The sequence below is a fragment of the Myotis yumanensis genome, unplaced genomic scaffold (assembly GCF_028538775.1).
Source record: "Myotis yumanensis isolate MYYU_CA2020_CCGP unplaced genomic scaffold, mMyoYum1.0.hap1 SCAF_2, whole genome shotgun sequence".
Lineage (NCBI taxonomy): Eukaryota > Metazoa > Chordata > Mammalia > Chiroptera > Vespertilionidae > Myotis > Myotis yumanensis.
In genome coordinates this window covers 23331618-23356110 of record NW_027223753.1, presented here as the reverse complement: position 1 = coordinate 23356110, position 24493 = coordinate 23331618, and the positions used below count along the sequence as shown (strand labels likewise).

Sequence of the window (24493 nt, the reverse complement as noted above, 5' to 3'; positions counted from 1 at the left end):
AAATACAGCTTTCACCTCTGCCTGGCAGCCCTAAAAACATGAGAGCAGTATTGGAAATAAGAAAACAATTTAGCAGGTAAGAATGAGGCCTACATTTCACAGAATGACCTCATATCTCTCAGAATGTCAATTTCCCAAACTTCAAAATGAAGATGAGAGATTACAAATAGAAAGCAGACCTCTGATGATCAGTGTGCAGATACAATGCTTGTTTCCCAGCCCAACCATTACTTGGCAGCCTCACCTCTAGGGGCAGGTAGGTATGCTTTTGTTCCTGGCCAACTTGCAAGCAGGGCAGGTGGGGATACTTGAGCTGAAGGTTATATTTCTGCTTGAAATACTGTGCCACTGTGCACTCCACAGTTTGTCCACTCTCCAGCTGCAAGGGAAACCTGTTTGGAGGAAAGAAAGGAGGTGTCAGAGCTCAGGACTGATTCCCACCTCTCCAGACCTACAACCATGGAAGCCCCAGACTTGGCTTTATCACTATCCAGACTCTTTAGAGTACTGCCACTCTTGGAAAAGCAGGCAATACAGGGCTCCAAAAGAGAAGCCAAAGATTTGAGCAGCAAGTTCCACAACCAACAGGACCTGACCTTACTCATCTGTATTTCCAGTGTTGGGCATAAAGCCTGACACACAGTAGGTGCTCATAGTCCAGTATAGTCTGAGGTCAAGAAGGTAGATTAAATCAGTGAGAGCTTTCCCAAGATCTAGCCCAGGAGCTTTCTTTTTCAGGAGGAAATATAAGTTGAAAGAGATGCTAACATTTACAAACTGATGGAAGAGTAAGAGGAAGATGCCTGATCTATGGCAAAGGCCCATGGAGGAAAGATGGAGACCAAGAAGGCAAAAATGGTAGGGAGAGTATCAATGGACCTGGGAAGGTTGGGACAGGGGTGACAAATACCCACAGCTTATTCAAAAACAGGGCCAGTCCAAGACTTATTCACAAGGTCAGTGGTGGAACGGGAGGGAGTGAAGGGAGTGTGTTGAAATATCTGTCCTCTTCCACTAATGGTATAGCTTAGCAGCCCTGTCAACTTACGTCTGATGGCTGGCAGGGCGGCGTGTAACATTACACACACGGTATTTCCTCTTCATCTGTCCACAGTGGGTCACTTCTACCTTCAGGCCTAGAATATACACACTGCTTGTCAGGGTTGAAACGAGTTGCTCATGTTCCCAGGCTTGGCCTCTCCCCTGAACATATCCCCAGGGGATTTTCTTTTAGGGCTAAAGGAAAAGTAAGGCTGTTTCTCTTCCCTGCCTGCTTGGGTCCTCACCCTTGATCTCCTTGGTAAAGCGCACACGCTGTGAGTCCGTGAGCGGCTTGGGCTGCTCATCTATGTTCCTGATGTCCAGCACCTCACACATGAACTCAATCACCGGCTGTGCCTTGTAGAAGGCAGTGGCTGAGACTGTGGGGACAGAGTAGGTATAGCTTAGCTCAGGTTCTGTCTTCCAGAATAAATGGAAGTACTGCTCTTTACACCCTCTTCCTTATAGGGTTATGGGATGGGGGAGGGGTACAGGGTCGTAGGGATTAGACTAGGAGTATGGTTGCAGAGCTGAGAGGGATGAGGCTGGGAGTGCGGTCAATGGACTCAGGGTGCCCCTGGCTCCATAGCTCTCCCCACTCACCATCAATGTTGAGCATCATCTTCCACATGGCAGGGCGCACAGACTGGTGAAAGCCGAACCAGACCTCGCGCCCACCCCCCAGCGGGTGGTAGTAGCCCTCAGGCGGTGAGAAGAAGGAGCGGCCCACAGGGGTGTACCTGGCAGGGACAGGCAGAGAACTGGTCCCTCGGGCACAGGCCCCCACCCTGTGAGGCATCCTGGGCACGGAGGAGCCCTGGCCTGGAAGGCAGGACACCAGGGCTTTAATTCCAGCTCTGATCCTTTACTAGTTGTGTAACTGACCTTGTGAAGTCTCTACCCTTTCTCTGCCCTGCAGGGACAGATGGGGTGCAGCTCAAAGATATCTAAAAGGGACAGGACCAATGATTTAACCCATCTAAATGTATATACACACTTGCTTGGCATGTGATACGGTTTCAAAGAATATTTTGTTTGAAAAGCACACTGTAGGACCTTAATATGTGCTCATTCCCCTCCGCCCCTGCCCCACCACGCCCACAGCAGTTCTGACACCGCTAGTAGCCCAGATACTAACTATACCCAGTACCTCATGGATGCCAGATGTCTCATGGCCACATCAAGGGCTTGCACAGACTCCAGGGGAACAGGGATCTGGCCACTGACCAGGGCCTCATGCAGCATGCGCCAGCTCACAATGGCTAGCCACTTGATGGAGACCTTGAATATTCGATCCTTCCCTTCCCCGGGGATTGTCACCTCAAAGTCAACCTTCAATAGAGAGAAAGAGGGGAAGGACTGTCAATGCTTTCTCACAGTCCAACATTCCCTGCCCTGCCCCGCCCCAGCTGTCTCCCACCCCATGGATTTGCTAAGAATCTGTCCCTTAAGCTGATAGGAGCTCACAATGAAAACTTCACAGTAAATGCAGCTTAGTCTCCAGCCACCTTGGCTCAGTCTCCTTGTTTCAGTGCTTCTGTCTCTCTCAACCACACCTAGCAGAAAGTCCTTAAGGTCTAGGTCTATTTTAAGTCTATTCTCAATCTGCCTAGAACAGGGATAGACATATAGTAGGTGAAACAAACATCAGCACCTATCCATCCCTCACCCTAGAACACACTTTCTCAGCACAAAAGAATGAAAGGGATCTCTGGACTGCCAGACTGGAAACAGGCTTACATGAGCTCTGTCCCACCCCAGGCCCCTTGACACAGGTCTAGACTCCCACCTTACCCGTTCATTGCCAATGGGCAGTGCTGTGACAGTGTAAATGTTCTTCTTTCCATCATACACGGGCTTGCGATCACCAAAGATCTGAGGCTTGAAATGCTGGACCATGTATTCCACCACTTCCCTGTGGGGATAGGAACAGCCTGTGGAAGCTGAGAGACTACCACTTCAAGCTTTTAGAAGTAATTAAAAGGTCAGGGAATGTTCCATCTACTACATTCTCTCCTAGCAGCTACTCTTTTCTTTTTCCATTCTCATACAAAGACATGTTTTTATTGGTTTTGAGAGAGAGAGAGAGAAAGAGAGAGAGAGAGAAAGATCTATATGAGAGAAACATTGATTGACCACCTCTCTTATGCTCCCTGACCAGGGATCAAACCCCAACATTTTGGTGTATGGGACAACGCTCCAACCAACTGAGCCACCCAGCCAGGGCCTAGCAGCTTTAATCTCATCTGCTCTGTCACTGTGCTTCTCAAACTTCAATGTTCATATGAATCATCTGGAGATCTTATTAAAATGCAGATTCTGATTAAAATGAAGATTCTAACTCAGTGGGTCTAGACCAAAGCCTAAAATTCTACATTTCTAACATGCTCCCATGTGATGCTTCTGGTCTTCACATCACTAAAGGTCCTAAAGGACTTAAAAGAGTGAGTGCCTTCTAAACAGAGAGGGAGACTAAGGGGAGAAAGGCTTTTATCTTAGGGTCTATCCAGAATCAGGAATAGAATTGAGGCTCCTCCAATTCCCAAGCTCATAATAAAAAAATATGGATGGGAAAGAGATCTAAATTAGGATAGGAATAAACTGTGGAAGAAGAACCTCATCTCCTCCATCTCTCTGAAGCCCTTAGGTCCCACCACCTATTGTTATCTCTTTCTAGATTTCACATTCTATACTCTGCCACTTAGATAACACAGTATCCATCTATCCTTCAAAATCCCAAACCATCCAACCATTTGACATCTTTACTTTCTAAACCAAAGCTTTTGAGTAGTACTGGATAAAAACATTCAAAATGTATATTGGAAGCAACTGTAACCAGTTAGGTTTCAGTGCTACCCAACAATCTTTTTCATGTCCTGATCACTTCCATTCCTCACAGACTATGTCAAACCTTCTCAACTACCTCCTAACACCAGAACCTATTTCTATCTCCTATCAAAAAGCAACCCTAGAAGATGACGGCATAGGTAAACGAGGTACTCGCATCCTCCCACAACATCAAGATTACAACTAAAATACAGAGAACAACCATCATTGAGAACCACCTGAAATCTGGCTGAATGGAAGCCCTACAACTAGAGAATTAAAGAAGAAACCACAATGAGACTGAAAATGATAAAAAGCAAGGACCTACAACTAAGATTACTCTACCCAGCAAAGCTATCAAGAATTGAAGGTCATGCCCTAGCTGGTTTGGCTCAGTGAATAGAGCATCAGCCTGTAGACTGAAGGGTCCTGGGTTCGATTCCGGTCAAGGGCACATACCCAGGTTGCAGGCTCAATCCCCAGTACGGGGTGTGCAGGAGGCAGCCGATCAATGATTCTCTCTCATCACTGATGTTTCTCTCTCTCTCTCCCTCTCCCTTCCTCTCTGAAATTAATAAAAATATACTTTAAAAAAATGATAAGAATTGAAGGTCAGATAAAGAGTTTCACAGACAAGAAAAAGCTAAAGGAGTTCATCACTACCAAACAAGTATTACATGAAATATTGAAGGGTCTTCTTTAAGAAGAAGAAAAAGAAGAAAAGATAAAAAATATGAATAATAAAATGGCCATAAATACATATTTATCAAAAATTGAATCTAAAAAATCAAAATAAACAAACAGGAATCTAATGAACAAAATAAACTGATGAATAAAATAGAACCAGAGGCATGGAAACATGGAACAGAATGACAAATCTCCAGAGGGAAGGGGGGGAGAGGCGGGGTGGGAAGAGATTACCAAAGAATTTATATGTATATATGCATTAACCATGGACACAGACAATACGGTGGTGAAGGCCTAGGAGCAGCGGGATCCGGATGGAGGAGGGCAATGGGGGGGAGTAAGGGAGAGACATCTGTAATACTCCCAACAATAAAGGCTAAAAAAAAAGGGCAACTTCAAAAGTCTGAACAGAGTTATAGTAAACCATAGTATGCAAAGTCCCCCCCACCAAGTTCCCAGGCATACAATCATATTTATATATGCAAGCCTCTTTATTTTCTTTCCTCAGATTTGAAACATCCTTCCATATATGATTTTTAATCATCTGAAAAATATGTTCAACTTTACTCATTAGACCAAAATACAGAAAAACAGACACACAGATCAATGAAACAGAATTGAGAGCCCAGAAATAAACCCACACATATAATGAACAACTAATTTACAACAAAGGAGCCAAGAATATACAATGGAGAAAGTCTCTCCAATAAATGGTGTTCAGAAAACTGGATATTATTATGCAAAAGAATGAAACTGGACAATTATCTTACACTGTACACAAAAATTAACTAAAAACGGATCAAAGACTTGAATTTACAACCTGAAACAATAAAATACATAAAGAAAATATAGGCACTAAGATTCTGGACATTGGTCTTAGTGGTCTTTTTGTGAATTTCCCTTCAAAGGCAAGAGAAACAAAAACAAAAATAAACAAATTGAACTATATCAAACTAAAAAGCTTCGGCACAGCAAAGGAAACCATCAACGAAACAAAAAAGAAACCAACTAAATGGGAGTAGATATTTACAAATGATGTTTCCAATAAGGAGCTAACATCCAAAATATATAAAGAATTTATACAACTCAACAACAAAAAAACAAACAACTGAATTTAAAAATGGACAGAGGATCTGAATAGACATGTTTCAAAGGAAAACATACAAATGGCCAATAGGCACATGAAAAAATGTTCGACATCAATAATTATTAGGGGAATGCAAATCAAAATCATGGGACATCAATCACCTCATACCTGTTAAAATGGCTATTATCAAAAAGGAAATAATAGCAAGTGTTGGCAAGATGTACAAAGGGTTTTGTAAATTGATACAGCCACTAAATTATGGAGGTTTCTCAAAAAATTAAGAACTACCATCTAATCCAGCAATTCCTCTTCTGGGTATTTATCCAAAAATATGAAAACTAATTTAAAAAATCTATGTACCGCCAGAACCGGTTTGGCTCAGTGGATAGAGCGTCGGCCTGTGGACTCAAGGGTCCCAGGTTCGATTCCGGTCAAGGGCATGTACCTTGGTTTCGGGCACATCCCCAGTGGGGGTCGTGCAGAAGGCAGCTGATCGATGTTTCTCTCTCATTGATGTTTCTGGCTCTCTATCCCTCTCCCTTCCTCTCTGTAAAAAATCAATAAAATATATTTTAAAAAAAAATCTATGTACCTTATGTATACTGCAGCATTATTTACAGCAGCCAAGATTTTAAAAAACCAATTAGTGTCTATCAATGAATGAATATATAAAGGAGGTGTGATGTATATAGATATAGACATATAACGGAACACTACTTAACCATAAAAAGATGAAATATTGCCATTTGCAAGAATATGGAGGGATCCTGAGAGTATTATGCTAAGTGAAATAAGACAGAAGAAAAAAGATAAAACCGTATGATTTCACTCATACATAGAATATAAACCAAAAAGTAACAAATGAACAAACAAAACCAAATTCATAGATTCAGACAACATATTGGTGGTTACCAGAGAGAAGGGGTTGGGGGAAGAGTGAAGTGGATAAAGGGGTCAAACATATGGTGATGGGTGGAAACTAGGCTTTTGGTGGTAAGCACCCAATAGCATATAGAAATACTGAATTACAAAGTTGTAAACCTGAAATTTATGTTATTATTAATCGATGTTACCTCATTAAAAAAAAGAAGCCAGCTCTGCTGGTGTTGCTCAATAGTTGAGCATCAACCTATGAACCAGGAAATCACAGTTCAATTCCAGGTCAGGCCTAGCTGGTTTGGCTCAGTGGATAGAGTGTCAGCCTTCCAACTTAGGGGTCCCAGGTTTGATTCTGGTCAAGGGCACATGCCTGGGTTGCGGGCTCAATCCCCAGTAGGGGGCATGTAGGAGGCAGCCAATCAATGAGTCTCATCATTGATGTTTCTATCTCTCTCTCCTCCCTTCCTCTCTGAAATCAATACAAATATATTTAAAAAAGAAAAAAATATATATATATAGAAGCCAAACCCTGGTGGTTAGAGAATAGGCCTGTAGACCGAAGGGTTGCAGGTTCTTTGATTCCCTGCCAGGGGCACATACCTAGTTGCAGGTTCAATCCTCAGCCCTGGTTGGGGGTGTGAGCGGGAGGCAGCCAACCGATGTTTCTTTCTCTCTCTTTCTCTCTCTCTTTCTCTCTCTCTCCTTCCCCCACTCTCTTTCACTCTCTCTAAAACTCAGTGGAAAAAATATCCCAACTCCTTCGGTGAGGATTAAAAAAACAAGGAAGCCAAACCCTCAATGAAATTATGAGATAAATATTTTTCATATGAATTGAAATTCTATAGTAAAAAATGGAAAAGTAATAAAAATTAAATTCAAGTATAATTTCTACTTACCAAAATGTCAAAGATAAAAAATACAATATATTAGATTGGTGCAGATATGGGGAAGAGGCACTTTTAAAAAAAATTGATTTCAGAGAGGAAGGGAGAGGGAGAGAAACATCAATGATGAGAGAGAATAATTGATTGGCTGCCTCCTGCATGCCCCCCACTAGGGATCGAGCCTGCAACCTGAGCATGTCCCCTTAACTGGAATCGAACCTGGGACCCTTCAGTCCGCAGGCCGACACTATCCACTGAGCCAAACCAGCTAGGGCAAGAGGCACTCTTAATACCTTGTTAAAGGGAGTAAATATTGGTACAGCTTACTTTAAAAAAACTAGCATTATCTCAGAATTTTTAAATGGTCTATGCCAGCAAATCCACTCCTAGAAATTTATCCTACACATACACTCATACTTGAGTGAAAAATGTATACATATTTAATAATATTTAATACAATTTCATTTTTGTAGCAAAAATTTACTCAACCTAAATGTTCCTCAACAGAGTTATTAAATTATAATAACATCACATTCAATGAAATACCTATTGAGCAAAGAATGAGGCAGATATGCATGTACTGATATTCTTATTTTCCAAAATATATTGTTTAGTAGGAAAAAAAACAAGGTGTATAACAAGGTATATAGGATTCTATATTCTATACATATATGTTTGCATATACAAACAAAAATATCTGGAAGCATACTCAAGAATGGTAACAATCATACTCAAAAAATGGTAACAATAAATGCCTCTGGGGAAAGGGACTAGGACACTGGAGATGAGGGCAACAAGAGAAATCTTTCACTACTATTCTTTTGGAATATTTTAAATTTATTTACATTGTATGTATATAATTTTCAAATACTTATAAAATATAATTTAAAAATAAATATTGCAAGGGGGGGAGGTAAGAGATCAACCGAAGGACTTGTATGCATGCATATAAGCATAACCAATGGACGCCAGATACTCGGGGGTAGGGAGGCCGGGGGAAGGTCAATGGGGGAAAAAAAGAACACATATGTACTACTCTTTGTAATACTTTAAGCAATAAAATAAAAATTAAAAAAAAAAAAGAAATATTGCCGAAACCGGTTTGGCTCAGTGGATAGAGCATCGGTCTGTGGACTGAAAGGTCCCAGGTTCGATTCCGGTCAAGGGCATGTACCTGGGTTTCGGGCACATCCCCAGTAGGAGGTGTGCAGGAGGCAGCTGATCGATGTTTCTCTCTCACCGATGTTTCTAACTCTCTCTCTTCTTCTCTGTAAAAAATCAATAAAATACATTTAAAAAAAAATATTGCTGCTTCTCTCTAAGGATAATCCCTCCAACTATGTATCCTATAATGTCTTCCTGCCTCAGCAAGGACATCCCACTCATTCTTCCCCTCTCTGTCATGTACCTTTAACCTCTCCTCCACTAGCTCCTTCTCCTCAGTTTATAAACATATCCATGTCTCATTCTTTAAAACTTTTCATTCATTCATTTCAACAAATATTGAAATGTAATAGGCTAGGCACTGTACTTGACCCCTATAATCCACTCTAGCCAACATATTCCCTCTCTCCCCGTGTTTCACTGCCAAGCTATCTGGGAAAAGCTTTCTGGTCTCACCATCCCTACCACATTACCGTCCACATATTCTTTAATTCACTATAATTAGATTACTAGCCCAACTACTTTAATAAAACTGCTGACAAAAGGTACTAATTATATCCTAATAGCCAAATCCAATGATATTTTCCTTACTTGGAATCTCTTCCTCAAAAGCTTTTTTGTTGAATTTGTAATATGACCCTCTAGTAGTTTGTTTGTTTACATCTCTGGATCCTCTTTCGAGGTTCTGAGACTCAGAAAAGTAAAGACTCCTGTATTTGGTGTCTTAGATGTGCATCACTTACCGGTTGACTCTGCGAGGACACTTATCTGGTTTGATATCCACCTCGTAGTGGTAGACGTCAATCTTAGGGATGTCCACCTCAAAGTAATTGGCCAGGAGCTTGATTGGTTTCCCCACTGTGCCAATGCCAGGCCTTCGAGGTGCCTGGAACACCTGCTGCAGAGGGGGCAGGTATGCGCCTGCAGCTACAAGACAAAGAGGCTGGTAAGGGTAAAGTCTAGTCATCTCCTTACACTCCTACCAGAGAAGGCACAAGGTTCCCTAGAACAGGAGCAGGAGAGTGCAAGGGGAGCTCCTTTCCTGCCTACCCAAGCCAACTGAGGGTTTCCACTGGCTCAGACATCCCAGGCTAATTTTTTTTTAAAGTTCTTTTCAATTAGGAAAATTACCCTTGTCTATCTTAAATTCAAGTGAATATGTAATAAGTTCCTATTGCATGTTAAGTAGAGGGGATAAATCTGGCTCCCAGTAACAAAATCCTTCCTTCTATGAGATTAATACACATGCCTCCACCAGGTATCTAACAGACCAAGAATGCCCTAGTCTCTGTAGCAAGTGCTCACTTCATTCATTCATCACCATCCCAAACACAAAACAGCATCATCTTAACGCTCCTCTGTAAGCAGGAGGAAAATTTTTAAAAAGGCCAGGTTGGGGGTTGGGGCAGTGTTTGTTTGAGAAAAGATTAAGGCAACTAAATGGCTAAGGCTGGAGACAGAAAAGGAGAAAGGGCTAAAAGGATAGAGTTTGGAAACTAAGGAAAGAAGAGAGGCTGTAGTTGGGAGCTGGCCAACAAACCAGACTGGAGGTTAGCAGAAAAAGGCCTGAATCAAGGAAGGACGAAGGTTAGAGTTAGGGCTGGGGCAACACAGGTTAGAGTTAGGAGCTTGGGCAAGAAGCAAGGCTGCAACTGAGGAAATAATAAAAAAGTTCAGCCAAAACCGGTTTGGCTCAGTGGATAGAGCGTCGGCCTGCAGACTGAAGGGTCCCAGGTTCGATTCCGGTTAAGGCCATGTACCTGGGTTGTGGACACATCCCCAGTGGGAGATGTGCTGGAGGCAGCTGATCGATGTTTCTCTCTCATCGATGTTTCTAACTCTCTATCCCTCTCCCTTCCTCTCTGTAAGAAATCAATAAAATATATTTTTTTAAAAAAGTTCAAAAGAGAAAGCTATGGAATAAAGACAGGCTGCATGTAGGAGACTGAAGCTAGAGTAGAGGACTTGGGAAAGAGAAGCAGCTATTAGAATGCTGAAGAAGGGAGAGATACTGGCTCTGGGAAGAATACAAGATTGTCTCCACGGTTCACAGCTCCTTCCATATAGAGAGCCCTGACAGTAGCAGGAGGGATCAATTTCAAGACAGATAGGACCCTGGGGAAAGGGCTAGGGCAAGGCCACTACTTTCTCCTCTCTATCCACAAGCATGATTGCTGCCTCCAGTTTTATTTTCTAGCTTGAGGGGAAAGGGAGGGAAAAACAGCCTAAGAGAAGCCTTTGTCTAGAGTTACTATTGTCCTGGCTGGTAGAGGACCAGCTCAGGTGGGAGATGAGATGAATAAGCCAGCCCAGAACCTCCCATCACCAGAGCTCTGCTTTCAGTCTGGCTGGCGGGGAGGGGGGGGGGGGGGCGCATATCCTCATCTGGGGGGTCAGGAAGAGGTCAGAACCATTCAAGGGAGGGGCATGCTTCCCAGAGTTAAACTGCTGTCTCCTTCTAGCCACCTGTCAAGTCCAGCCCCACAATGCAGACTGGAAATGCAGGCCCAGCCTGGGGGCAAAAGGCCTTTAGGACTCAGCTACACGGGGAAGTGAAAGCTAACTACTAGCACCTGGCCACCTACCCCAAAAAGAGGTGAACAGAAATTACACACAAGGCATAGACAGACACACACACGTAATGTGACACTTTCTAGTCATACACATCCAAACACTCACTTAGACCTAGACAAAATCTTTACACACATACCCCTCACTACCCTAGATTGTAAGTTCTTCAAAGGCAGGGATCATCTGCCCTGGTCACTGCTGAATCTCCTGTGTGAATGCCTGGCACACAGGAGGTGTTCAACATACAGATATTAAATGAATGAACAAACTGATCTGCAGACACACCACAAAGAACACACACAACACAAACACACAAACACCTGCAAATTGCTCAGAAACAATTATAAATCCTGCACAGGACAGACGTGTACCCTGGTAGATGTAGCTGGTATAAGACACCCTTCCCCTCCCCAAGTTCTTACTTTCCATTCACCTCCTTAGTCTCCCCCAGGCGGAATAACCGTTTGGAGCCCTGAAAAGACATCCCTAGAGCTGGGCTAGGTAGAACTGAAGGGGAATGGAATAAACATTCTAGCCTCAAAGCCTTCTTTTCCCCAGAAATAGGACTACAGACCAGACAGCCTTAGGCACCAGGCACCTTCTACTCCAAGGAGGCTTTGGGAAAACAAGAAAGCCCCCAAGCTCTCCCTCATCCCCAAACTAGGGAACGCAGGAGTAAGCTCTCTCCTATCCCATCCCCCTGCAAGCCTCACAGCTGTAGAAAGTCCACTCCCCTCCCTCCCCCCCCCCCCCACCTCACCCTGCCCCCAGCTTTTAGTCTGAGAAAGGGAGACACTTCCCTTCAGACCCAGACAGGGACAGACGGCCACTTTGTGATGCAGATGAGGGCCCCAGCAGAGAGGACAAAGCTTGGGCCTTGGGGGAAAGGGGCGGGGTCCTTCCTTGCAGACAAAAGCAAGGAGGGAGGGGCTGTGAAAAGGACACTCCCCCTCCCCCATCCCCAACCAGCCCTGAGAGAAAAAGTAACAGAGCTGAAAGGCTTGGCTCAGGGATTCCTTCCCTGCAGTTCAGAGGCCCACAACCTCCCAAGAAGCAGACTGCCTATTCAAAAGACAAATTCAAGGCTAGGTTAGCTATCAGGAAGCAAATACTAAGAGGCCAGTATCTCCAAAAAGAATTTGTCCACACATGAGTATACACAGAGTACCTGTATTAAGTATCCAACTATGTGCTTAACAATTTATGTCACAAATGTGATTCAATTTAATTAATAAACATATACTTTGTTTCAGGGCCTAAACACTTACTGGTTCCACAGATAAATCAGTCCAGTTTATGTGCTTGGAACACACCTGAGCACAGAAGGCACACTTGAACATAAGCCCAGTGAAGCCAACAACAATACTTCAGTTTTGAGTATTATGTCCTCCAACTTCCATGAGAGTTGACAGGGATTAGCAAGGGGGAGTAATGAGGTACCTCCATTCACAGCTTCCAGAATGAATTTCAATTACACCCTCTAATGAGGCAAAGCCTGTCCCACTAGGCTACAGCCAACTCCAAATACCAAGCTCTAGTCCCTTTCCTAAAAGCCTATTTCTTATATCAAACAAGTCAGTTTTTTCATCACTCTAGCACCCATTAGGAATTCATCAGAATAAAACCATTAGCAGTCTGGTATGGGTGTCAGCTCCTGGCAATCTATCTGAACCTCTGTGACCTACTCTTACTCTAGTCCACAGGTTGTTACAAATAGTCTCCAGCCTAGAAAACCAAGAGAGTTCCTGGAATGGAGAGATGGACTTGAGAGAAGGAGGAAGTAATTTTCTGAAGCTCCCTGCACTTCACCTTAAGACCTTTACAGACTATAAGGTTATTTTCTGCTTGGGGGAAAGTACTTACAGATCACTGAATGAATGACTTGAATGAGTTGGTAAAAGCTATTCCCTTGAGATTAGATCTGGTATAAAAGAAAAAAATTCTTCCACCAGATATAAAATTCATGTCCCAAATGAAAATCCTATTACCATTCCAGATCAAATGGAAGAAGGAGGTGAGATATTACCTAAAGGATTCCCAGGTCTAGACTGCTCCTTCCACCAAAATGCCACCAACCCACAACCTGACCTGGGGACTCCAGTCTTCTTGGAAAAGCCCAGCTTCAGTTTCTCCTCTGTTCTTATCTCCTTTATTCCTGATTGCTCATGAACAAGGAGAAATTAAGGCTATCACCTGGGACTCACCAGGGTCCATCCCCCAAACAACTTATTTGTGACAAAAGGCTAGCTTGGCAACCTCGGGTCTACAGTATTGGACCAGAAACGTGCAAACCAGGCAGACAACCTCTTCCAGGTAAACCTGGCCCTGCCCTTCATCCTTCAGTAACAAACACCTTTCCTAAGACCTATCTTTAGTGAAAACCCGCCATTGAATCGGTCCAAGTCTTTCCTCATCCAAGAGGCAAAATAAGGCAAGGCACTTTAGCAGTTTCCCTCAACCCATTCTTGGCAAAATGTGACTGAGTGTTTTCCGGGCCAAGTGTAAGAACTCCCAAGATGGGGAAGGGGACCATTTCTATTTGCGCCCAGCCAGCATAACCTTAGAGAGAATGCACCCCATCAGCACACTCCTTTTCCCAAGCCAAACCGCGCGGGATGGAGAGTGGGGGTAATTTGGGCAGCCACGCCCCCACTACCTAGGGCATCCCCTTCTAGCGGCCACCTCTGCGCATGCTCGAGTGCCTCTGCTCAGGCTCCTCTGCTCAGGCTCCCAGGACTCGCGGGGGGTGAGGGGGAATCGTGAGGCTGGATCCCCACCCACCACCCCCTGACCCTCGCCCCCGCGTCAGGCCCGGCTGGGCGGAGCTCACAGTCCAGGTCTGGCGCCTTCTCCCAAGGGACACTAGCCCAGCCCAGACTGGCTGAACCCCCGCCCCGGCATGCTACAGCTAGGGCCCATCTGTATGGACCTCCTCCTCTCCAGGACACCTGGAGTCCGCCTCCTGCCACCTGCCGGGACTCTCCTTAGGCCTCCAGGCATCTCCGGGAGTCCTTACGTGTGTTCAGGCCCTTCTCCTAGATTACTTCTCACCTCCAGGAGTGGATAGAGCCTCCTTTGATAAACGGCCCCCATCTCAGAGCTCCCTTCACAAGGTTTTCCCCGGAACTACACACAGCCCCCTTCAAACTGGGCCCCCATCCCATAAGAGCCCCTCTTCTCACTCAGGAAACCTTTCTTCACTCGGAAATCCAGCTCCTCAGGCGGGAGTCCCCTGGTCCTTTGGAGCACGCACCGTTCCCCCCTCCCGTGGGCCCTTACCTGCTCCCGAGGGTCCCGCTTCCATCCCATATACCCGTGCGGAGATCAGGCGGCCCGGAGACTGTGGAGTCCAGTGTGAGGGGCCTAGGTACCCCGCACTCTAGCTGCTAGGATTCCCGGGCCGGGCTCGGCTCCCCCCCGAAGCCCGGCCGCTCGCACCGCTACCCCCGCAGCCTCCGTTGCCGCCGCCGCGGAGCCTGCAGCAGCTCCCCCAGTGAGCGCCCGGCCAGTTGCCAGTGCGCAGGCGCGACCGCCAGGCCCAGGGGGCGGACGGGAACGAGTCAAGCTGGGCGCTCCGAAGGCAACAAAGGCCAATGGAGAGAGGCGGGGGCACCCGGGGCCCGAGGCAGCGGCCCCTGGCGGTCACCCGTCGCCCTGCAGCCCGGAGGAAGGGCTTCGGTACAGGCGCAGCGTTACCGCGCAGTGGCGTAAGTGGGGCGGGGCGGGGTTGGGATGGGGACACTCCCCCACCCCCTGAAGCAGCCGCTGGCCCTGTCTTTTTTCCCAAATAGGTCCCTCCAATCCTACACATAGCCTCCCCTCTTCTCACAGAGTCACGCGCACATTACAGGAACCCCACCTCATTCCCTGGTCCCCCTCAACACTTCGAGCACCCCATCACCGAGGGGCCCTGCCTCCCACCTTTCCTCCTAATCTCTCTCATCCTTCACGCTTGGGCTGAGAAGCGACTACCTCCCCGAAGCCTTTCTCTGTCCCTGACTCACTGAACTCCCTGACGCCACTCTCTTTTCCAGGCTGAGTGCTGGGCGTTGAGACCACAGATACGAGAGACCCTGCCTACCCTGGAAGGTGTCACAGTTTCAACCTAAGTGCGGCTACAGACCTCTGTGGATGGGACCTGGAAGCACCTGTCTCCACTTTCTCACTACTGCTCGCTCACTCACTCAGTCAATCTGCTTCTGTCCTCACCACTTAAGACTTTTTGTGTCGAAATTCAAAGAATAATTTTCCATTTTTATTTCTCTGCAACATGTGACACTATGCCTCTCCTTTTTTTAGCCTTCTCCTTGGCGTCAGCATTTTCTGGGACCTAGTGCCTAAGTTCTTGTCAGTATTGTTCACCATGGTTTCAAACCCAGCTCTCTTCTAATTCCACTCTTCATTTTCCCCTTGAAGGCTTCATCCATTCTTATGGCTCAACTATCTTTCCAAATCTCCATTTCCACACAAGTCTCACACTCAAATTTCCAAGTGTCTGCTGGACAGCTCCACCTGGATATCCTACCATCACTTCAAATTTAAAGAGTCCAAAATCAAACTCTTTATATTTACCCCACACACGTGCTTGTACAATGCATCCTGTCTCTGCAAATGGCATCTTCATCCCAGAAATGAAGTTTCTCTCTCTCCTTTCCTTCCCCCCCCCCACGCCCAACTCAGCTGTTCCCCAAATCCTGACATGTTTACTTCCTTAACTACTCTCACATGATCCTCCTGCCATTCTGATAGCTCCTTTTGGTAGTGTAGACCCTTATATTTTGCTCAAAGTATGTCACTTCCTTGCTAGTCTCACAGTTTCTAAGAAGATTCCTCTCATTTGGTCTGTTGCAATTGAGCTCAAACATCACCTTTCCCTTACATTCATTCATATGAATTCATCCATATGCATTTTTGATGCCTACTTTACACTAAATGCAGTGCAGAAGGCTAGGAACTTAAGACACAGACCATACCCACTCCCTAACCATAGAGATTAATTTCTGACCCACATCACAGTCTGCCTTGCTTAGCAGAGGTTCTCAAACAGCAGGCAACAGAATAATCTGGAGAACTTCTTAAAACACTGGTTGCTGAGCCCAGCTGGTGTGGCTCAATGGTTGAACATTGACCTATGAATCAGGAGGTCATGGTTTGATTCCCAGACAGGGCACATGCCGGTTATAGACTTGATCCCCAGTGTGGGGCGTGCATGAGGCAACCGAGCAATGATTCTCCTTCATCATTGATGCTTCTATCTCTCTCTTCCTCTCTGACATCAATAAAAAATATATTTAAAAATGAAACACAGGTTGCTGAGCCCCACCTCCAGAATTTGTGATTCAGTAGGTCTTGGGTGGAACCCAAGAATGTGCATCTATAATAATAAAAGCATAATATGCTAATTACACCAGACGTCCTTCCGGACGAAGCCGGGGCTGTGAGGGAAGCCTGGGTCCCGGGTACCAGAAGGAAGCTGGTGCTGGCAGCCAGGGGAAGGAAGGCCTACTCTTTTTTTTTTTTTTTTTTTTTTTAAATATATTTTATTGATTTTTTTTACAGAGAGGAAGGGAGAGAGATAGAGAGTTAGAAACATCGATGAGAGAGAAACACCGACCAGCTGCCTCCTGCACACCTCCCACTGGAGATGTGCCCGCAACCCAGGTACATGCCCTTGACCGGAATCGAACCTGGGACCTTTCAGTCCGCAGGCCGACGCTCTATCCACTGAGCCAAACCGGTTTCGGCGGAAGGCCTACTCTTGCACGAATTTCGTGCATCCGGCCTCTAGTTTCTAATAAGTTTCCAGGTGAGGTTGATGCTGCTAATCTGGGGACCGGGCTTTGAGAACTACTGCTCTACAGTATAAAGTTAAGAACAAAGACTCTAGAACAGACATGGGCAAACTACGGCCTGCAGGCCGGATCCGGCCCGTTTGAAATGAATAAAACTAAAAAAAAAAAAAAAGACCGTACCCTTTTATGTAATGATGTTTACTTTGAATTTATATTAGTTCACACAAACACTCCATCCATGCTTTTGTTCCGGCCCTCTGGTCCAGTTTAAGAACCCATTGTGGCCCTCGAGTCAAAAAGTTTGCCCACCCCTGCTCTAGAACCAGTGTCTGGGTTTCAGCCCTGGTGCTGCCATTTACTAGCCATGTATCACTAGGCAAATTACTTAACTTCTCTGTGTCTCAATTTCCTCCTCCCCCATTTTGAGAGGTGAAAAATAGTACCCACCGCATTGGGCTGTTGTAATGCATATAAAAACCTTAGAATAGTGCCTGCAAGAATGTAGGCAAAGTGTTGGCTGCTATCATAATTATCTGGCTCTTGCACTATATTCTAAGGTCTTTAAGAATAGAGACCAGGAGCACCAAAGCCCCACTGAAGTAAGTCTTGCCCCGTAGGGGTGTCTCTAGCACAGAAGTTCTCCCACTGCAGACACAGCTGATTCTCACAGCCAATTGGCCTGGAGGTCAATTCCTCCCAGTGATACCTACAACAATCAAGGTTTAACTACAACAAGACTGTGCACAAAGACCACAAGGGGGTGCACCAAGAGTGTCCTCCTCAGGTAATTGGGGAGGCTGAACCACTGGGCCCTAGAGGACACTTAGCACAGAAAACCACTTTATCAACACAGGGAAGCATAAAAAATGCGGAGACAAAGAAAAAGGACACAAATGACAGAAATGGAGGAAAGCAAACTACTGGATATAGAGTTCAAAACCACACTTTTAAGGTTTTTCAAGAATTTTCTAAAAACTGCCGATAAACTTAATGAGACCTAGAAGAAATCTAATGAGACCCTCGAGGTTGTGATAAAGGACCAACTAGAAATTAAGCATACACTAACTGAAATAAAGAATATTATACAGACTCCCAACAGCAGACTAGAGGATCGCAAGAATCAAGTCAACAATTTGAAATACGAAGAAGCAAAAAACATCCAACCGGAAAAGCAAAATGAAAAAAGAATCCAAAAATACGAAGATAGTGTAAGGAGCCTCTGGGACAGCTTCAAGCGTACCAACATCCAAATTATAGGGGTGCCAGAAGAAGAGAGAGAGCAAGATATTGAAAACCTATTTGAAGAAATAATGACAGAAAACTTCCCCTACCTGGTGAAAGAAATAGACTTCCAAGTCCAGGAAGCGCAGAGAACCCCAAACAAAAGGAATCCAAAGAGGACCACACCAAGACACATCATAATTAAAATGCCAAGAGCAAAAGACAAACAGAGAATCTTAAAGGCAGCAAGAGAAAGTCAGTCAGTTACCTACAAGGGAGTACCCATACGACTGTCAGCTGAGTTCTCAACAGAAACTATTCAGGCCAGAAGGGAGTGGCAAGAAATATTCAAAGTGATGAATGCCAAGAACCTATAACCAAGATTACTTTATCCAGCAAAGCTATCATTCAGAATTGAAGGTCAGATAAAGAGCTTCACAGATAAGAAAAAGTTAAAGGAGTTCATCACCACCAAACCAGTATTAGATGAAATGCTGAAAGGTATCCTTTAAGAAGAGGAAAAAGAAGAAAAAGGTAAAGATACAAATTATGAACAACAACTACACATATATCAACAAGTGAATCTGAAAATCAAATGAATAATCTGATGAACAGAATGAACTGGTGATTATACTAGAATCAGGGGCATAGAAAGGGAGTGGACTGACTATTCTTGGGGGGGAAAGGGGTGTGGGGGACGCGGGAATAGACTGGACAAAAATCGCGCACCTATGGATGAGGACAGTGGGTGGGGAGTGAGGGAGGAGGGTGGGGTGGGAACTGGGTGGAGGGGAGTTATGGGGGGAAAAAAGAGGAACAACTGTTATAATCTGAACAATAAAGATTTTAAAAAAGAAAAAAAAAAGAATAGAGACCATATCAAATGCATTTCTGTTCCCCTGTAGTGCCTGGCACAAAGCTATGCCTAGAATAATCAGTAAATCTGGGTTGATCTGAATCAAACAGATGGCATCAAAATATCCTCAAAAATAGCAAGACCTTTTTACCTTGGTATAACTATGCTGCAAGCTCAGCATTCCATAAGAAGAGTTTGAATCCCCTGTTCTAAATACCAAGCCTCATACTTAACTTTGTAGAAAGGCAATGGCCACTATTTTGACCCCTCTCCAAAGTGGCTAGCAGAGTCAAGCCCAGCCCTAGCCTCTCAGTGTCTTTCTGCAAAGTGTCTCCATTATCAGGGATTTTACTCTTGGCTATGCAAAGTGGTAGAATATAAAGGGAATCCAGATGCATTTTGCTTTTTTATGCTGACCAACTGCTTGCAGTAATTCTTGATGTACATTCCCAGGAAGCTATCTGCTCCTTGTGTTTCTAGTTTAATCTTTGCATCTCAGTCCATAGCTAACTCACACCCAAGGGTCTCTGTTTTATGGGCCAGAGCCCAGGTCTTTCCACTTTTACACTTTCTCCACATCCAGAGCTTCCTGGCCCCAAAACAAAAATGGCCTAAAAAACAAAACAAAACAAACAACACTGCATCTCCATCTATATTTTCCTTTTCTTAATATTTAAAAAACAGCCTGGGCCCAGCCAGTGTGGTTCGGTGGTTGAGCATCAACCTCTGAACCCTGCAGGGGTCAAGGTTTGATTCCCAGGCAGGGCACATGCCTGGGTTGCGGGCTAGATGCCCCGTGGGCGTGCAGGAGACAGCCAATCAATGATTCTCTCTCATCATTGGTGTTGCTATCTCTCCTTCTCCCTTCCTCTATGAAATCAATAAAAATATATTTAAAAAATAAATAAAATAAAAACAGCCTGGGAACAATAAAATCAAGGTAGTAACAAAGACATAAAAGAGTCCTGGCCAGTTTTGCTCAGTAGAGTGTTGACTAGAAGGGTCGTGGGTTAGATTCCCAGTCAAGGGCATGTACCTTGGTTGCAGGTTTGATCCTCAGCCCTGGAAGGGGTGCAAGCAGGAGGTAACCAATCAATGTGTTTTTCTCAAGTGAATGTTTCTCTCTCTCCCTCTCTCTTGCTCTCTCTCTCTCTCTCTTCCTTCTTCCTCCCTTCCACTCTCTAAAAAATCAAAGGAAAAAATATCCACTCCTCAGGTGAGGGTACACACACACACACACACACACACACACACACATATATATATATATAACAAATTAACAAATCATATATGAAACTATCATGAAATGAATCACTGACAGCTCTTGCATGCACCATCTCTTTTTATCTATAATAAATGCATTATATTTCAGAAGATAATTTTAAAAATCAGAAATCATGAACAACGGAATTTAATAAATGTCAGCTAGCACTTTGAAAAGACTTATGAAATTGGTAGGCTTTATAAAATTACTTTTTTGAAATTTGAGGTATAATTGACATAATAAACTGCACATATATAAAGTGTACAATATAATCATTTCTAACATATGTATCACCTGTGAAACATCACAAGACAGTGAACAAATCTATCACTCCCCAATTTTAAAACTCATCACAGAAATTTAATAAACATAAGGGAATTTTTATATAACTATAATGAATTTGAAACCTGTGTGAAATTTTAAATTACATATTTTTTCTTTAAAAAAATGCAAAACAAAAAAAGAAAAAATGCAAAACAAGGATTGAGCAACAATTAAGGAGGACATTGAGAAAGTTATGAAAATGACCAAAGAACGAACAGCTGACCCAGAAGATTCACTGTTTAATATTTCCAACCATTCCTGAAAGAGATAATTCTGTTCCATGTTATATGAATGGTTTTAGAATATGAGAAAGGTCCTGGCATGATAGCTCAGTTGCTTAGAGCATCATCTCATTACACCAAGGTTGTGGGTTTGATCCCTAGTCAGGACACATATAAGAATCAACCAATGAGCCAAAACCGGTTTGGCTCAGTGGATAGAGCGTCGGCCTGCGGACTGAAAGGTCCCAGGTTCGATTCCGGTCAAGGGCATGTACCTGGGTTGCGGGCACATCCCCAGTAGGAGATGTGCAGGAGGCAGCTGATCGATGTTTCTCTCTCATCGATGTTTCTAACTATCTCTCTCCCTTCCTCTCTGTAAAAAATCAATAAAATATATTAAAAAAAAAAAAAAAAAAAAAAAAAAAAAAAGAATCAACCAATGAATGCATGAATAAGTGGAACAACAAAAATTGGTGTCTCTTTCTTCTTCTTTCTTTCTCTCTAAAGTCAATCAATAAAAGGTTTTAAAAAGAGAGAGAGAGAGAGAGATCAATTTGTTATTCCACTTATTTATGCATTCATTGGTTGATTCTTGTATGTGCCCTGACTGGGATTGAACCTGCAACCTTGGTGTATCGGGACAATGCTCTAACCAACTAGTTAGCCGGCCAGGGCGCACGCTCTCTCTCTCTCTCTCTCTCTCTGTGTGTCTCTCTCTCTCCTTAAAAAAATCAATAGAATATGGAAAAAAGGGGAATTTTTATAATTCGTTCATAATAGCAGATAAAGAGCCTTATCTCTTATTAAATGATGGTATTACAAAAAGAGATCTCAGGAATATGGATGCAAAAATTACAAGCCCAACACTAGCATATAGAATTCTATTACAGATTAATTAAAATTATGATGATAATAGCTAACATTATTAAGTGTTTACTTAATATTAAGTGCCAGGCACTGTTCCAAACTTTACATATGTTAACTCAAACCTCACAAAATTCCTGGCGCATCACAGAATAGATAGGGAGGCTTCAGCTGAGAGCAGTAGATAAATAGCCAGAACAGGCAGGGACTATTATTTTAAAATCTGTAGCATTTACTCAGTAATAACTAACTATAAACTATAATAATAAAATACCCAATTCAAAATACTTAGAAATAAATTTTATGAGATATTTGTGATGTATGAGAAAATCTGTAAGAATCAATAAGACATATTTAAAAAGCCTGAGTTAAGATCACACTCATATGTGGAATCTAAGTAACAAAATAAACTGATCAACAGAGTGGATCCAAAGACATAGATGCATGGAACAGAGTGGGAAATCTCAGAGGGAAGGTAGGGGAGGGTGGATGGGTGAGAGGTAATCAACCAAAGACCTTGTATGCATATATGCATAATCCATGGATACAGACAGGGTGTTGAAGGCCTGGGGTTGGGGCAGGGGCGGTCTAGAGGGAGTAAATGGGGGGGAAAGGGGGACATATGTAATACTTTCAACAATAAATAATTTTTTTAAAGCCTGAGTTAAGTAAAGAGAGAAGCCAAGTTCCTAGATGGAAAAACCAACTAATGTAATAATGTCTGTTGGACCTTTGATACTCCAGCCCCAAGTTCTGAGGACTAGCATCAGCTATTCCCACCCATCCCAAGTATTATGCTTAAGAAATACAGAGACAAGAATAGATAAGAGCCAGTCTCTACCAACTAAGAAGAGACAAATATCTATCTATCTATCTATCTATATATGCTATCCAATAGAAATATCATGCAGGATACATATGTAATTTTAGATTTTTTAGTAGTCACATTATAAAAAGGAAAACAGGAAATTAAATTTAATAATATATTACTTAACCTCAAAATATTATCATTTCAACATGTCATCAATATAAAAATTATGAATATTTTACATTCTTTGTATATAGTCTTTGAAATATGGTGTGTATTTTACACTCATGGTACATCTCAATTCACATTAGCAACATTTCAAGTGGCTACTGTACTGGAGAGCACAGATGCTGATTTCAATGTAATTTTAAATATAATAATAGAGGCAAGCCTGGCCCATGTGCTCAGTGGCTGAACATCAACCTATGAACTAGGAGGTCACAGTTCAATTCTCAGTCAGAGCACATGCCAGGATTGTGGGCTCAATCCCCAGTAGGGGTCATGCAGGAGGAAGTCAGTCAATGATTTTCTCTCATCATTGATGTTTCTATCTCTCTCTCCCACTTCCTTCCTCTCTGAAATCAATAAAAAATATTTTTAAAAAAATAACAAAGGCAAGCATGGGAACTAAAAGGAGGTATGTCTAACCAAGTCTGGAGTAATCAGGGTAGGTTTCCTAGAAGAGATTCCTACTTAAAAAGGCCTGGGAGGATGAGCAGGAATTGGCCAGGCAAAAGATGGGAACAAGGCATACCAAGCAGCGTTAGCAGAAATTATGAAGGTGAATAACCCCACATATGCCAGGAACTATTAGTTGTGATATTCTAGCATAAAAAAGGAAGCAAGAAACAGAGAAGATGCTAGAAGTACACCATGCCCAAATCTGCCCACTCTCACCCCGGCTCACACCAGCCAAGGGTCAGCAGGGGGAGGGACAGGAGGAGCTGTCCCTGGTTCTGACACCCAAAACAAGTTCACAAATGTAGTTCCACCCAAGCTGGAACTGAACTGACCCAAATCAAGCCTATTTCCTGGGTCTTCTGCAGCACACATGGAGGACCCAAAACCCTAAACTTGGCCAGGCTCCATTATTTTTTTTTAAATTATATTACATGCTCAATAATGAAGATATTGTAAAGGAACTGTACATTGACATTTTATATCAGTATACTAGTGGCCCGGTGCACGAAATCTGTGCACATTAAAAGGGGATTAATTAGAGGAAATGTTTTAATATTGCTATTTGCCCTTTCTCTATAATAGAAGTCTCAGAGATGAAAGAATATTAGTAAAATGTATATGAAAATCTTCCTCCTGTCAGAGTCTGGGGTGCACCACGGGACCGAGAGTCAAGTCCCCACCCACCCACGTGTGCCTCAAAAATCACACGAGACCCAGACCCAGCCAGCCCCCCCCCCTCATTGGGCTAGATCCAGACCCGACCGGTCCCACCCTTGTCAAGCCCCGCTGGGTTGGGGGGGCGCAGCCTCAGGTCGCCTGGCCTGGAGCCAGGTGGGGGGGCGTGGACTGAGGTCCCCCTGTCAAGCCCCACGGGGGGGGGGGGGGTGGCCTGCGGTCCACCAGCCTGGCACCAGGGTGGGGGGTGCAACCTGAGGTCCCCCATCAAGCCCTGCCAGGCGGGGGGCATGGCCTGAGGTCCCCCAGCCTGGCACTGGGGTGGGGGGCGTGGCCTGAGGTCCCCCAGCCTGGCACCAGGGCAGGGGGCGCAGCCTGAGTTCCTCCGGCCTGGCGCCAGGACGGGGGGAACAGCCTGAGGTCCCCCGGCCCAGCACTGGGGTGTGGGGGTGCACCTTGAGGTCCCCTGTCAAGCCCCGCTGGGTGTGGGGCGCAGCCTCAGGGCCCCTGGCCTGGCGCCGGGGTGGGGGGTACGGCCTCAGGTCCCCGGGCCCGGTGCCAGGGTGGGGGGTGCGGCCTGAGGTCCCCCGGCCTGGCGCCAGGCAGGGGGCGTGGCCTGAGGTCCCCCGGCCTGGCACCAAGGCAGGG

The 24493-nt window shown here is 44.3% G+C and overlaps 1 protein-coding gene across 3 annotated transcripts in view; it reads right to left on the bottom strand.

Moving 5' to 3' along the window:
* AGO1 (argonaute RISC component 1) overlaps positions 1-14593 on the bottom strand; it is a 40169-nt gene extending 25576 nt beyond the window's left edge. For all 3 annotated transcript variants that reach the window (XM_070404722.1, XM_070404723.1, XM_070404724.1), the window contains exons 1-8: positions 14419-14593; positions 9312-9495; positions 2836-2956; positions 2192-2373; positions 1645-1781; positions 1287-1421; positions 1049-1136; positions 245-392 (exon numbers count right to left, since the gene is read on the bottom strand). In XM_070404722.1, the coding sequence (XP_070260823.1) occupies positions 245-392; positions 1049-1136; positions 1287-1421; positions 1645-1781; positions 2192-2373; positions 2836-2956; positions 9312-9495; positions 14419-14443 (1020 nt within the window). In that variant the 5' untranslated portion in view covers positions 14444-14593. The remainder of the gene's footprint in view (positions 1-244; positions 393-1048; positions 1137-1286; positions 1422-1644; positions 1782-2191; positions 2374-2835; positions 2957-9311; positions 9496-14418) is intronic.
* Positions 14594-24493: the final 9900 nt, after the last annotated feature.